The sequence below is a fragment of the Pyxicephalus adspersus genome, chromosome Z, assembly GCF_032062135.1.
Source record: "Pyxicephalus adspersus chromosome Z, UCB_Pads_2.0, whole genome shotgun sequence".
NCBI classification, from domain to species: Eukaryota; Metazoa; Chordata; class Amphibia; order Anura; family Pyxicephalidae; genus Pyxicephalus; species Pyxicephalus adspersus.
In genome coordinates this window covers 8,192,180-8,205,510 of record NC_092871.1, presented here as the reverse complement: position 1 = coordinate 8,205,510, position 13,331 = coordinate 8,192,180, and the positions used below count along the sequence as shown (strand labels likewise).

Below are 13,331 nucleotides of genomic sequence, written 5' to 3'. Positions count from 1 at the left end.
ATTCCTATTAACAAAGACGACTTACCTTACAATCACATGTACAACAAACACAGACAAAATAAAACACCAATAGCAAACTATATCTGATTTCAAATAATGTCAGGCCAGATTCACCAGTCTGATCCATGCCCTTGCATTGGAACCACCATATTTAGGGTTTATACGAAATTGATTTTGTTATTCAAATGCAACTGCATTCCAATGCAAAATTCAGGATTTATGTGGACTGTGGGGTGTTTTATCATTATCTCAGTTGCACAGAAAATTAAGGCATGGGCCCAGATTCTTAATGCCAGAGTATAACTGATAGTTATCTTTGTTAGATGTTATTTTGTGCAGTCTTTCATTGGATTATGCAATATATTCCAAAGATCTTAAAAGACTCTAATATTCTAATAAGAAAGGATAGGGTCATCAATGCAGACCAGAGGTGGGATTGTTTAAGTGTTTTTAAAAATCACACATGTATCTAGCAAATCAACCTATAGGATGAAAGGTACCTGGACAATTTTTTTTGTATTAATCAGCAACCTTATAATATATATATATAGTGTGTATATGTATGTGTATATATATATATATATACTTTAAACCTATTATAAAGTTTATTATAGCATATATACTTAGATAGGGACATCTGTCATGGACATGACAAGCAAGAAAGAGAGGTCAACAATGCAGACCCAACTCACTAATCCTACACAGGGAAAGTACCTTATTAGTTGCATATATGCCTTTTATTGTTTTTTGTCCATTCCTCCTGCTCCCATATTCCTATGCTAATCATGTGTTCTCATCACCTCTCTTCCTTTTCAGGTGAGTTTATTCGGGCTCTGTATGAGTCAGAGGAGGACTGCGAGGTTGACCCCATGCGTTGTCCGCCTTCTGCCCTGCCCGATCACCAGGCCAATCTCAGGATGTGCTGCGAACTTGCGCTTTGCAAAGTCTTCAACTCCCATTGGTCAGTGTTTGGTCATGTGATGTCATTGCCAGGAAAAGAATGAGACATTATATGTTAGTCATTCTCCATTACATATTACTTATCTCTTCACCCTCTTCCCCTCCCCTCCATTTCCCTTTCACCCCTCTGTGTTTCCATCCTGACTGTATTCTTGTTGCTGTCATCTCCAGAGTTACTCTTCTCCTCTCATTGGTCCTTTATTTTCTTTCTCCCTTTGTTTTTTTTTCTATTTAAAGTGTAACTGTCAGTAGTGAAGCAGCCAATTTGTGAAAAGATGGGACATTATATTGGGCTTCATGTTTTTCATGAATTTGTTGCCAAAAGATGCAGAAAATCAAGAGCACCACTCTAAAGGTTTTGTAGTCTGGAAATAATTACTTTATCCAAGGTCAATGTGTTTCAAGACATGGTACATGATTCTTCAGGGCTCAGGTTGCTGTTTGGGATGGAAAATGTGGACTTTCATTAATTAGTAGACGGGGACATTGCCTGGTTCAGATCAGGCTTCAGGAGCTGGTTGTTCAAGCTGAACCACGCCTGAAATAAATTGTAGGAAGTAGAAAGCCTATTTTTAGCAGACGAGACTGTACAATGCACTTAACATGTCTTGGTTTCTGGGGCTATCATCCTGGGCTGGTCAGTCAAGAAGGCTGAAGATGCGCAACTCAGAAAAAATGCTGCCATGGTTTCCAAACTGAACAGCCCTGTGAACCCTGATGAAGGTCATACCATATAGTCACCAAAACGTGTTGGCTTCTTACCCTAATTTCTATAATGAAAAAAATATTTTTGCACTCTTGCATTCTACGCCTAAATGCCTTTGTGTTTGAGTTATTGTTCTCTATAACATAAGAACGTAAAGTGTAACTTTCACAAAACTAAAAAAAAATTCACATGCCCTAACTTGCGAAAAGCCCTCAATCCATCCTCAAACCAAGCCTAGGAATTCCCCTGCTGTCTCAGATTCCCTCTTCTTTCTGAGGTTTGCAATTCCGCTCAATGCCACCATCTTTTTTCCCCTTTGACGGTAAAGATAGAAGGGGAGAGAATCTCCCCCCAAAAAGTTTAAAATATTAACAAAATAAAAAAAAACCCTTTTACAAAATGTAAAATGTGACAATAAGTCCACTTTAAGATGCATGCATCAGTTAGCTTTGATCCATTTGTTCCTATCAACACTCCTTCAATCAGATTTTTATTATTGCCTGTATCTTCTATTCCCTTGTTAATGGGAGATAGAGCGAAGGTACATTTCCTCAGTATGAACCTGACAGTGGAACGAATCCTTCTCCATTCTGCTAAGATATTCACACTTTATTTGGTGTTTGGGAAAGGATCATTAACTTTGAGCTTTATTAAAATTGTTTTCTTTACTACAGAAAGCCTTGTGCCGTATTTACCTTTCAGCAGCATTAGGATCTCTCAAGCTTTATGCTTCCCAATTCAGCAATGGCAATAGGTCATTTGCTCTCTGTTCCAGATCAGCGTGCAAGCACAACTATTAAATTGCTAAATCTGACATAATTTCTATGTTTTTATTAGCGTTTGTGACCACCACTGAGTTTAGTGCAGACAGACCTTTATGTTTGGTGAGAGAAGCCTATGCTTTACCTCTTCGTAATGTTACATGTTCTTGTAGAATTGGTTGGATGCCATAAATTGCTGCTTCTTTAGTGACAGGCTCACTTTAAGCATTTTCTGTATTGCTCTTCTAATGGTTTGCTTTCACTTCCCTCAGTGTATTCCCCCGGGAGCTGAAGGAGGTCTTTGCATCATGGAGGATGCGCTGTGCGGAGCGCGGCCGGGAAGATATAGCAGATCGACTCATCAGTGCCTCTCTCTTCCTCCGCTTCCTGTGTCCGGCCATCATGTCCCCTAGCCTCTTCGGCCTGATGCAGGAATATCCTGATGAGCAAACCTCCAGGACCCTCACACTCATCGCTAAGGTCATCCAGAACCTGGCCAACTTCAACTTCAAGTGAGAGTAGGGGCAGCGGGGGAAGTGGTACAGGGACAGAAAGGGGAAAGTGGGACTAACCTACCTCAGCGTGGACACAATAATTTATATTTTTGCAAAGTTTCCAAAAGGAAGAATGATGTTGTTGCCCATAGGACCCAAATTGATTCTTCATTCAAAGGCCAATTCCACCTAAACCATATAATTCATTTTCTTTTGGTCACATGTATATCGGAGTGATTACAGTGGGGAGATTTATCTAAAACATTTTTACAAGGCCATGAATAAGGCTTTTTAAAGGCATCTAGCAGCTTCCTAATTATTTATTCTATATTATAGGGAATCCATCATGAGAGGGGGGGGGGGGGGGGGGTTTGACAGTATAATTTGGCAGTAAAATGACTGCAGCGCCGAGAATGTGTGCTGGGAATATTTTACTGTCAAAGTACTCAGCAGTAACAGTCCGCATGTGATTTCAGTTCTAGCTGAAGTTGACCTTACAATGTAAAACCTGTAATAAAAGGACTCAGCTGGAATGGGAATGTGAAGTTTGATATGAGATTTGATATATGAACTTTGATGAAGTTTGAATATGGGCAACAACAGCACCTTCCAGTGGTAAAAATTTGACTTTCCATACGTGGCCCAAGGAAACTTCAGATAGTGAGGTCACATATTAGGATTGAATGAAAGAAAAAGTTGTGCTGAGTGAAATATTCCCATGACCATCTCCTGATCTCCTTTTTAAAATGCTAGTTACCTGGCTGTTAGGCTGATCCAGTCGCCTCTGTACATTTAGAGTCTCTGGACCTGATTTAAGAAAGCTCTCCAGGGCCGGAGAAGATACACTTTCATCAGTGAAGCTGGGTGATCCAGCAAAACTGTAATGGATTTTTTAAAAGTCAATTGCTGTTTGTTAGCAAATATTTCCAATCCTGGACCAGAACCATTTCAGGTTTTTGGATCACCCAGCTTCACTGACAAAAGTGTATCCTCTCCAGTCTTGGAGAACTTTAAAAAATAAGGCCCCTTGACTCAGATTAGGAGCTCTGACTACAGGTTGACTCAGAGAAGACAACCAGGTGGCTAGTTTTTTTCAGAAGATCATTAATGACAGCTCCTATGCATTCCTTACAGGTTATATTCTTATCAATATGTGTTATTGTTTTAAAGTTATTCTGAAATGTGGAGATGGAAATCTCCTTGAGTAGAAAAGGTACTCCTACCTATCCTCCATTCCAGTGCTTTAACCTCCATAAGACTATTCATCATTCCAGCATTTGACCCCCTACATTACTACAGGGCTTGGCAATGATGTTGGAATCACAGGATAGAACTACGGTAGGAACACAGACATCTGAAACTTCCAGAATACTGAAGGGTCTGGAAGGGGTTTTAGCACTGAAATGGAGACACAAGCTGTTGGAAAGCTGAGTATTAAAGCTCAGTTTCATTTTTTTAAAGCAACTGACAGGGTCACATTATTTCTGTGTATATTTGTAATGATTTGGGGACAACTATAATTGCTCCCTGAATAAACAGCATTGCTTCCTGCTTTGTAAGGCTACACAATGCTTGTCTTACTTTTAATTTCTCTCTTCCTGCAACTCAAAGCAGTGACTAATTTAAAGCACTGCACGCCTGAAATAAAGTCTTTCAAAAGAGTTTTTTTTGGGGGGGCAAATCAGATATTTGATGGGCAGCTTTCATTCAAGTCATCACCATACAGCAGTTATTACACTCCTCCCCTGTTAACAGGACAACTGAGCCTGCTTGCTTTTTCTAAGGAGAACTTAGCTGGATATAGAAGTAGCATGCAATGAAGAAGGGAAGCCCCTCTATGCCTTTGTTCCTACAACACAGAGATATAAAAGGGCTCTAAAGTAAACCTGGCCAATTTTGTGGTCCATTCATTGGGACCCTTGGCTTTTTGTAACTAATTGTGTAAGCTGATGCATGGATAGAATCTAACATTGTGTGCATTAAACTATACTCAGATATTACTGTCCCCAGGTTCAGCAGTAAGGAAGAGCACATGTCCTTCATGAACGAGTTCCTGGAGACGGAGTTGGCCAATATGCAGAATTTTCTGTATGAGATCTCCAACTTAGACGCACTTACCAACAGCAGCAACTTCGAGGGCTATATCGACCTGGGCCGGGAGCTGAGTACTCTTCACGCCCTGCTTTGGGAGGTCATCCCCCAGCTCAGTAAGGTCAGTGAACACTTACATTCTGCTTACATAGGCTACCTGGTGGGAAGTCATATTATTATAGCGTCTGGTCTCTCTGCTGAAACAGAAATTTGCTTTCTTACTTCAAGTTCTGCCCCTCTCTTTCCATAGTTTGATCTCCTGCAAAACCACTTCCCCTTCTGATATACCTGCCCCCAACAGTCTCTGGTCATATGGCATCCCACCCTTTGCTATTCGCCTTTGCTGACTCTCTAACCTCCCACTGATCCTGTCCTCCCATCCACTGCTGTGACTTCCCAATAAAGGATGGAGCAGGGTTAAAGAGAATCTCTCACCAAGCAAAGAGCTTGTGAATATGCAAGAGGTGAAGGTAGATCCTTTAGTTGGGACATCTCTTCTTAAGATGTCTGTTAAGAAAGCGGTTCTATTCACTTTGGTGAGATCAGTGGGTTTTTAACTGTTCTGTGCTTCATCCAAAATGTGAAGAAAAAGTTTGTATGATATGCGATATAGTGGAACACAAAAGAGAACCTAGAGAGCGTTGAGTTTCTCTTTACAACCCCGGACATCTATTTTATTGTACCTTCTCATGTTTGATACAGGACGCACTTATAAAGCTGGGGCCTCTCCCCCGCCTTCTCAACGACATCAGCCTAGCTCTCAGGAACCCCCACATCCAGCGACAACCAAGTCATCAAGAACGGCTACCACCTCCCAAACCCGTAGTATTAAGGGGACCGTCTGCCGAGCTTCAGGGCTACCTAGCGCGGGACCTCAACAGGTATATACAATGCATTTATGCTTTTGTGTGCGTTGAAAAAGTATTTCACTTGGACCTCTTTACTTTTTACCTATTCTAAACAAGCAGTAATAGAACAGGACATCAATAACATCTTTAGTTGCTTGTAATGTGGAGTAATTCATTCTTCAATATTCTTAAGCAGCCTTTCTCAACTTTTAATTTGTAGAAACCCTTGAAATCAAATCAGGTCTCAAGGAACTCCTGCTTATATTATATATACAGTTCATGGAATAAAAGTGTGAACAGCAAGTTGTGTATAAGAGAATGAATAAAAGCCTATGAAATAACACCCAGGGCTGTTTTATGACAATTTTTTTCTCTGGTGGCCAGTAAGAAGAATGCTCCTTATATTGCTAATCAGTGGGAAGAATTAAATTAATTAAAAAATTAATCTAAACCTTTTTACATGGGGTAACCCTTGAAATAACATTTAGGTCTTAGGGAACCTCTGTCAATATTTATAATATGACCAATTCACGGTACGTTAGCCTGGTGGTCAATAGGAAGAATGCCTCTCACATTGCTGGCCATTGGGAAGAATGACACCCTTACAGATAGCCAAATAGATCATTGGTGTCATCTAAACTGACCTGAGAGGCAAAATTGCTCATTGCTAACGCAACTTCTAGCAATCTCTGGAAGCAGGGTTCTACGGAGCCCTGGTTGAGAAACTCTGCCTTAGAGGTCCTCTAGAATTTAACTAAACTCTTGTTGAGAAACTTTCTTAAGTTTGGTTTTAGTCATTTCTAACAGCTTAGAAACATCTTCTGTATGTTTTCATTTGAGGGATCTGCTGTGTTGTAAGCTATAGAGGTGAGTGGGGGCTTGTTTTAAAGTGCTTTTATGGCAATCATAGAATATGTTAATAAATTGTTCTGTAACGTTTGTCCTATTGTCTCTCTTTAAAGTGAACTCTATCCAGTGCTACTGTTTCAGTACTGGATGGAGTCTGAAGGGTTTGAAATCTTTGTCATGTTTTTATTGCTGTCTGTTCCTCGATCTAGGATATTTCCTCTGATTTCTTGTCCCAGGAATGCAACAAGACGTGTGAGGGCTCATGTTGAAGAGCATCTTTTCATATTTTTATTTAAATAGCCATGAAGGAATGTCAAATACAGATTTTGAGAAGATAAGATTCCTGCAGTTCAAACACAGCTCAATATAACATGCTGTCTTAGTAGACCCAGCACAGTGCAGAGACAGTCAAATGTAGCCTGTGAACCGTTCCAAAAACGTTAATGGGATTTTGTTGACCTTCATTCCAAACACCTGTCAACTGCTGTCAATGTCAACCAACATAAGCCCTAAATCTTGCCAAAATCATGTGACCTTTGACATCACCACTTGTGTCCCCATATGGGAATTTTCTTTAATCTCCTGCCGTTATGGCCGCTTTTAATTTTTTATTTCCTCCCGTGTTCTGTCCTATTAACATTGGTCATTCAGGGAGTTGGTGAGGGCAACTCTCCCTTACAGGTAAACAGCAGCAAAACCCTTAGATTTTCTAATCCTTCCATATTACAAATCGTATTTAAAGTATCTTGTAATTGAATTATTGTCATTCTTAATATATCACCTATACCTCCTGGGATAAGGATTTTTTTTTTTTATTATAGGTAGATTCCGAGATTGACTGCCCAATGAGGTGATGTGATTTACATAATAGCTGTCAGGTGTGACCCAAAGCTACAGATTGGATCCTTGGTCTGTGATCCATGTTATAACTACCTATGTATTCAACAGCCTATACTTCTATATTTTTATATATAATGTTGGTATTTTTATCTGTATTGTTTAAAGTGAACATAGCATTAGCTAAAACTATATTTTTTAAACATTATGTTTCCTCAGCTCCATCGACATGACCCGTCTACCTTCACCTACCAAGGACAAGTCCTCAAAAGATATGTTCTTTGTGTCACGCCGCCCCCTCACCCGCTCATCGCCTGCCTATTGCACCAGCAGCTCAGACATCACAGAGCCCGACCAGAAGATGCTGAGTGTGAACAAAAGCGTGTCCATGTTAGACTTGCAGGACAGTCGCATGAACAGCGTGTCAAACCTGCAGGCCGTAGGGGACCTGCTTAACTCCAGCCAGGCCTCCATATCTGGGGGACTCCGCCCGGGGGGCCGGCTCTCCCAGGGCAGTGGGTCTAGCATTGCGGCTGGTCTGCGGCTCAGTCAGATGGGGGTCACCACCGATGGTCTCTCGGCTCAGCAGCTTCGCATCCCCTTGTCCTTCCAGAACCCGCTCTTCCACATGGCCCCTGATGGGCCCACTGGACCACCCCCTCATCCAGCTCCTCATCGGCCGGACCCTGGAGCTGACGCCTTCGCCCCATTCCATGGCTACAGCAAGAGTGAGGACCTGAGCTCCGGCAAGCACATGCTGCACAGCCACAGCTACAGCGATGAATTCAGCCGGCAGGGGTCAGAGTTCAGGTACCAGCCCCACTAGGGGGCAAAAGATTTGGGGCTGCAGGTGGGGAGAGTAGAGAGGTGGTATAAATATCATCAGATATACATATATAAATCATATATGTATATAGCACTATATATTTATATATAGTTATTCTGTGTTTATCTGTCCATCACGTGCTCTCTGATAGTCTTAGTACTTATTACAGAATGGGGGGTGTTGTTCCTGTGTGAACACATCTTCTTTTCCCTTAGTTTCATGCAGTTTTATTAATTACATACTGATTACACAGATCTATATTTAACGCAGCCAGACAGCTGGGGGGTGATGAGATAGTCAGTGTTCACAGAATCAAAGCCAGCTCTTGATGGCCCATCTACACTTGTTTGATGAAGGTGAACCTGTAGCAAAGTTAACCCTAAATCTAGCCTTCCTTTACACCCCTGGAGCCCCCAGGTTTTAAAAAATGTGGGGTTCGTTCCCACCTCCTGGATCCCATTTTTCAATGCTTCATTCCACTCTTACCAATGGAAAGATTTTATTTGTGAGGTGGGTTGTAGCAAGCTCTGAATTTGGAGCCAGAAGTCCATTTTTGCTTAATAATTACCTTGGGTTTGGGGGTTCCCAGGTTGCACAGGAAGACAGGAACAAATTAAAGACATGTGACATTCTTTCAAAATGGTTTACTTTGCAGCAGTTCAACCGTATTTTTTATTCTATTCTGTGCCTTTTGTCATGCGTTGTTTTTCTAACACATTGAAGTTTTTACATGCTTTTGTATATATTATAGTATGAATCTTAAACAAAATAAAACAGACATGCACTAATATAGCATTTATAGTTTGTTCAAGTAATATTATGGGAGAAACGCTTTTAAGTAAACAGTGTGTTGAAAAATGCAGCGCAACAAAATTCACAGAAGTGTTTTACAAAGTATTGTAAACAATGGAACAGATATTTCTGTGTGATTTAGGGGAGTGTGAATGGGTCTGTATGGGAATCTGTCATTTTACAAGTAAGCACCTAACGAGAAGTGGAAGGATTTCTAAAGCCACCAAGAAGGATTCCTAAATGTATAATATACACCAGCCTTTCTCAACTTTTTTACATGGGGGAACACTTGAAATGTAAAACTTCAGGTCTTAGGAATCATTCCCCTGCTATAACTGTTATATACACAGCTCACAGTATATTAGCATGATAGGAAGAATGCCTCTTATTCTGCTTGACAGTATTAAGACCCTTTTACAGCCAAAAAGATCATTGGTGTCAGTAAATCCAATCTGAAAGATCCAAATTGCTCGAGGATCCCCTATGAACCGCTGGAGGAACCCTTTAATTTGAAGTTGGTTACTAACATTGACACAGTGACTGTTTTTTAAGTATTCAAGAGAATTCCTCCAGAGGGATCATCACATTCTATTGTTGTTTCAGACTGAGTTGGAAACATAGAAAAGGAGAGATTCCACAGAGAATCATTTTATCTTCTTTGTGTCATATCTGATTTCACCAGCTGGGGTTTCAGTGACTGACATCAAGATATTTGCCACTCAGATTAAACAAAACGTGATGTGAGAAAGGATTGCTTTGTGTCAATGTACCATAAATGCGCTTTAAAGGATAGCTTTACCAAAAGGAATACTAAGGTTGCACTGAAATTGTTAATTTACTGGCTGTCTTTGGCCCCAGGTAGTGTAGTAAGAGAGAATTAAGGATTTTCCCACTTGTTCCAGGTCGGTGAGAAGACCGGAGTCTTAGGGTTAGCATACCAGCAAAGAGACTCTTAATCAAAGAGGAGAGACATCATATAACTGTTTGGTTTTTCTTCATATTATCAGCTTTGCTGTTTGGTCTAGGATCAATTTTTATTGAAAACTGCAGCCCAAGTAAAGGTTCCACTGAAAACCTTGATTCCACCATACACAATGCTCAAGGTGCTGTATACATGTGCATTTACATGTAAAATGACAGGTCCTCCTGGCTGGTACACACAGATTTTGTCATTCTGCGTCTGCCCCAACTGTCTATTCTTGCATTTGACTCTCCCAATCTCTATTAAAATGGTTGTTCTGTATGGTGGGAAGGATGGAAACATCATGATTTAAAATCTTATACACTAAAAGCATTTTGAGAAACACAGGCAGGAAAAAGTTCTAACTACACACTGTACACTTTGTTAAACGTGATGAATTTATTTTTCCCTAAACCTATAGTGCAAAATAATTATACTTTATTGTAATATTGAGCCCTTAAGATATTATTATCCTACATTTGCTGTATTTCTACTAACGTCATAAGTTTTGGACATTGCCATTTTACGAACCTAAAGTGCTGGCAGCCAATAGAATGATGCATCTCTCCATTTTACCCCCTCCCTCATGCTTTACCTGGTATAGAGAGTTGTAGTATTGTATTTGGTTTTCCATCATTGCTGTGATCTGTTTCCACCATAGAGGACAATGACAAGTAATGGGGATGTATTGCACACTGTGCCAAGGAGAGCAGGATGCGGTTAAACAGTCCTGGGTGCTGGTGGGCATAAGCCCTGACTGTTCAGTACCAGGGTCTTTATCGGCATTTAGGAGGTCACCAAACATAGGAAGTCTAAGAAAAGATTTTTCCATCAAATGTTTGCACACAGGTGGTTCAGCCAGCCAATGGTCCTTTGTACCTTTGTCATAATACAGCATGTTGGTTTTCAACATATCCACAACTAATATTACACTGCTCAAAAATCCTAATATTATCCTGTGATACCTTGTTAGTTGTACATATTAGTAGAAAGCAGCAGGATAGTTGTCAGAGGCAATACCTTTAAAGGGTAACTAAAAATACTTTTAGAAGTTTTTAATGCTTAATTCCCTTCATACAATAAAGCTTAACTGACTTCCTTGCATACTATTCTAGAAATATCTTAGTGGGTATAACACCTGTGCTCTTTATGAATTACCTATGAATTACTTACTTTTTAACCAGTCACATAGAACTCTATGTCCCCACTTACCTTTTGGCATTGATCCTGTAACCTCCTGTCCCTCCCGGGGCTCGCTGAGACACCATCTCCTACCTAGCCCTTCATTACAGCAAATCATAATATTTACCATTTTTGGAGGAAAGACACCAACTTTCTATAAATGACTGTACTTGTCATCTCCAAGTTAGCCATTTCATGACTTCTCTATTATGTGCCAACATACAACATAGTTTTAGCTATTTTAGCGATTGCTGAGGTAATATAACAGATACATGATTGCTTTGTTTTAGTAGCATAGGGGCGTATTTGGCCACTGGGGTTGTTATGCCCAAAGGTACCAGAATGGCCAGAAGTGCCTGTGACCCTGAGAATGGTTCAAGTGAGAATGTCTCCACTCCCACTGTGGACTCCCATCATCTTAAACTAGAAATCACTTACACCGAGAATTGGGAAAAAGTTGGACTGAGGCATCTGTGTGCAAATCTGCTGCTACAGTCAGCCAGTGAGCAAGTCATAGGGTCAGTGAGCACGTCTCCATATGTATCTGTCCAGGCAAGTACAAGCTGTTTCTGAATGAAGAAATTATTATCCCTTTAGTTCTCACCGATTAGACTGATTGGATGGGCCTTACTGGTGGTTTAGATATAAATCCTCCCGCCTATGCAAAGCATACACAATCAGTGCATAAGGAGAGGCCATCATGCTGAAAAGGATCGAATGTTATCACAATGGCCCGAGCACTTTGTAATTTGACTGTGAAAAAAAAAGAAAAAAAGATCAAAGATGAAAGAAAACGCGGAATCAAGATTATTATCCATCCTGTTGCGAGGATACGTAGACATTGCTCATGCGGCACAACTAAAAGAACAATAGGCCAGGTGTGAAATCTTAATCACTGGCAAATATTAAAACAATATTTTCAATTCGCGCTTAATTAAAATAGTTTGAAATACATATCTGTATTCGAATTGAGAGGGAGTGTCGGCTCTGTGAGGCTCGGTAACATTGTATACTGTCAAAAGTCAAACATAGAATTTGGAATCCGAAAAGCTACTATTTTGTCAGGCAAAAAAAGTATATAGTTCTGGTGTATCTATTGCTGTATGGCTAGAATTTGGTTTTAACTTTAATTCCTAAAGCGGAAAAAAAACAAAATAATAAAAACACACTTACCTTTATTCTCGCTGATCCGTCGGGAGATTTCTTCCTTTGGGTCCCATGCCGTCCCGGTATCCGTGTTCGACCCCGCACAGAGGATGCGCCGGATGCCGACATCTTCTCTCCAGGTTCTTCTTACTACGTCACCCGATCTCGCACTGCTCAGGGGCAAGATCGTGTGACATAGATGGGAAAAAGATTGCCAATATCATTGGGCATGCGTTAGATTGGCATCTTTTTTCTTCCAATTAAAGAAAGGGCATGTGCTGAAGGAGCAGTCAAGAGCCTCCTGGGATATACCTACATCACGCATCCCAGGAGGCTCTTGGCTCTTTGCGGCTACTACTGTTTTTACTTTAAATAAAAGTGTTGTTCTGGAACATCATCATAACTCTCCAAACCCTGAATTCCATTTTTAATTTTTTGTGACTCCATTTCCTTTAGAACCATTGGTCCCAATTTCTCATGTCTTGCAAAAGCACTTTCCTTAAGTGAGCACCCCTTGTCCATGTGTATATATGTATATAAATATATATATATATATATTGTAGCTTATTTTTGTGGTAGGGTTTATTTTTAGGGTAGAGCTTATATTTCGAGCATCCTCAAAAATACAGAAAAATAATGCTAGGGCTTATTTTCTGGGAAACAGGGTATGTCCAACCATTTTACAGCTGCAATTAGAACATGCAGTTGGATTGTGATTGGTTTAGTCGGTTTGCCTTCATATTATTATTTTAAATATTATTATTATTAATAAACAGGATTTATATAGCGCCAACATATTACGCATACTAGGGATTGCAAATGACAGACTAATACAGACAGTGATACAGGAGGAGAGGACCCTGCCCCGAAGAGCTTAC

At 40.3% G+C, this 13,331-nt stretch overlaps 1 protein-coding gene across 15 annotated transcripts in view; it reads left to right on the top strand.

Moving 5' to 3' along the window:
* Positions 1–13,331, top strand: part of SYNGAP1 (synaptic Ras GTPase activating protein 1) — a 154,793-nt gene that overhangs the window by 118,836 nt on the left and 22,626 nt on the right. For 14 of the 15 annotated variants that reach the window (XM_072430381.1, XM_072430369.1, XM_072430374.1 and 11 more), the window contains 5 exons: positions 817–961; positions 2,700–2,939; positions 4,932–5,133; positions 5,715–5,893; positions 7,766–8,356. In XM_072430381.1, the coding sequence (XP_072286482.1) occupies positions 817–961; positions 2,700–2,939; positions 4,932–5,133; positions 5,715–5,893; positions 7,766–8,356 (1,357 nt within the window). The remainder of the gene's footprint in view (positions 1–816; positions 962–2,699; positions 2,940–4,931; positions 5,134–5,714; positions 5,894–7,765; positions 8,357–13,331) is intronic. The other variant, XM_072430368.1, reaches the window with a different exon arrangement.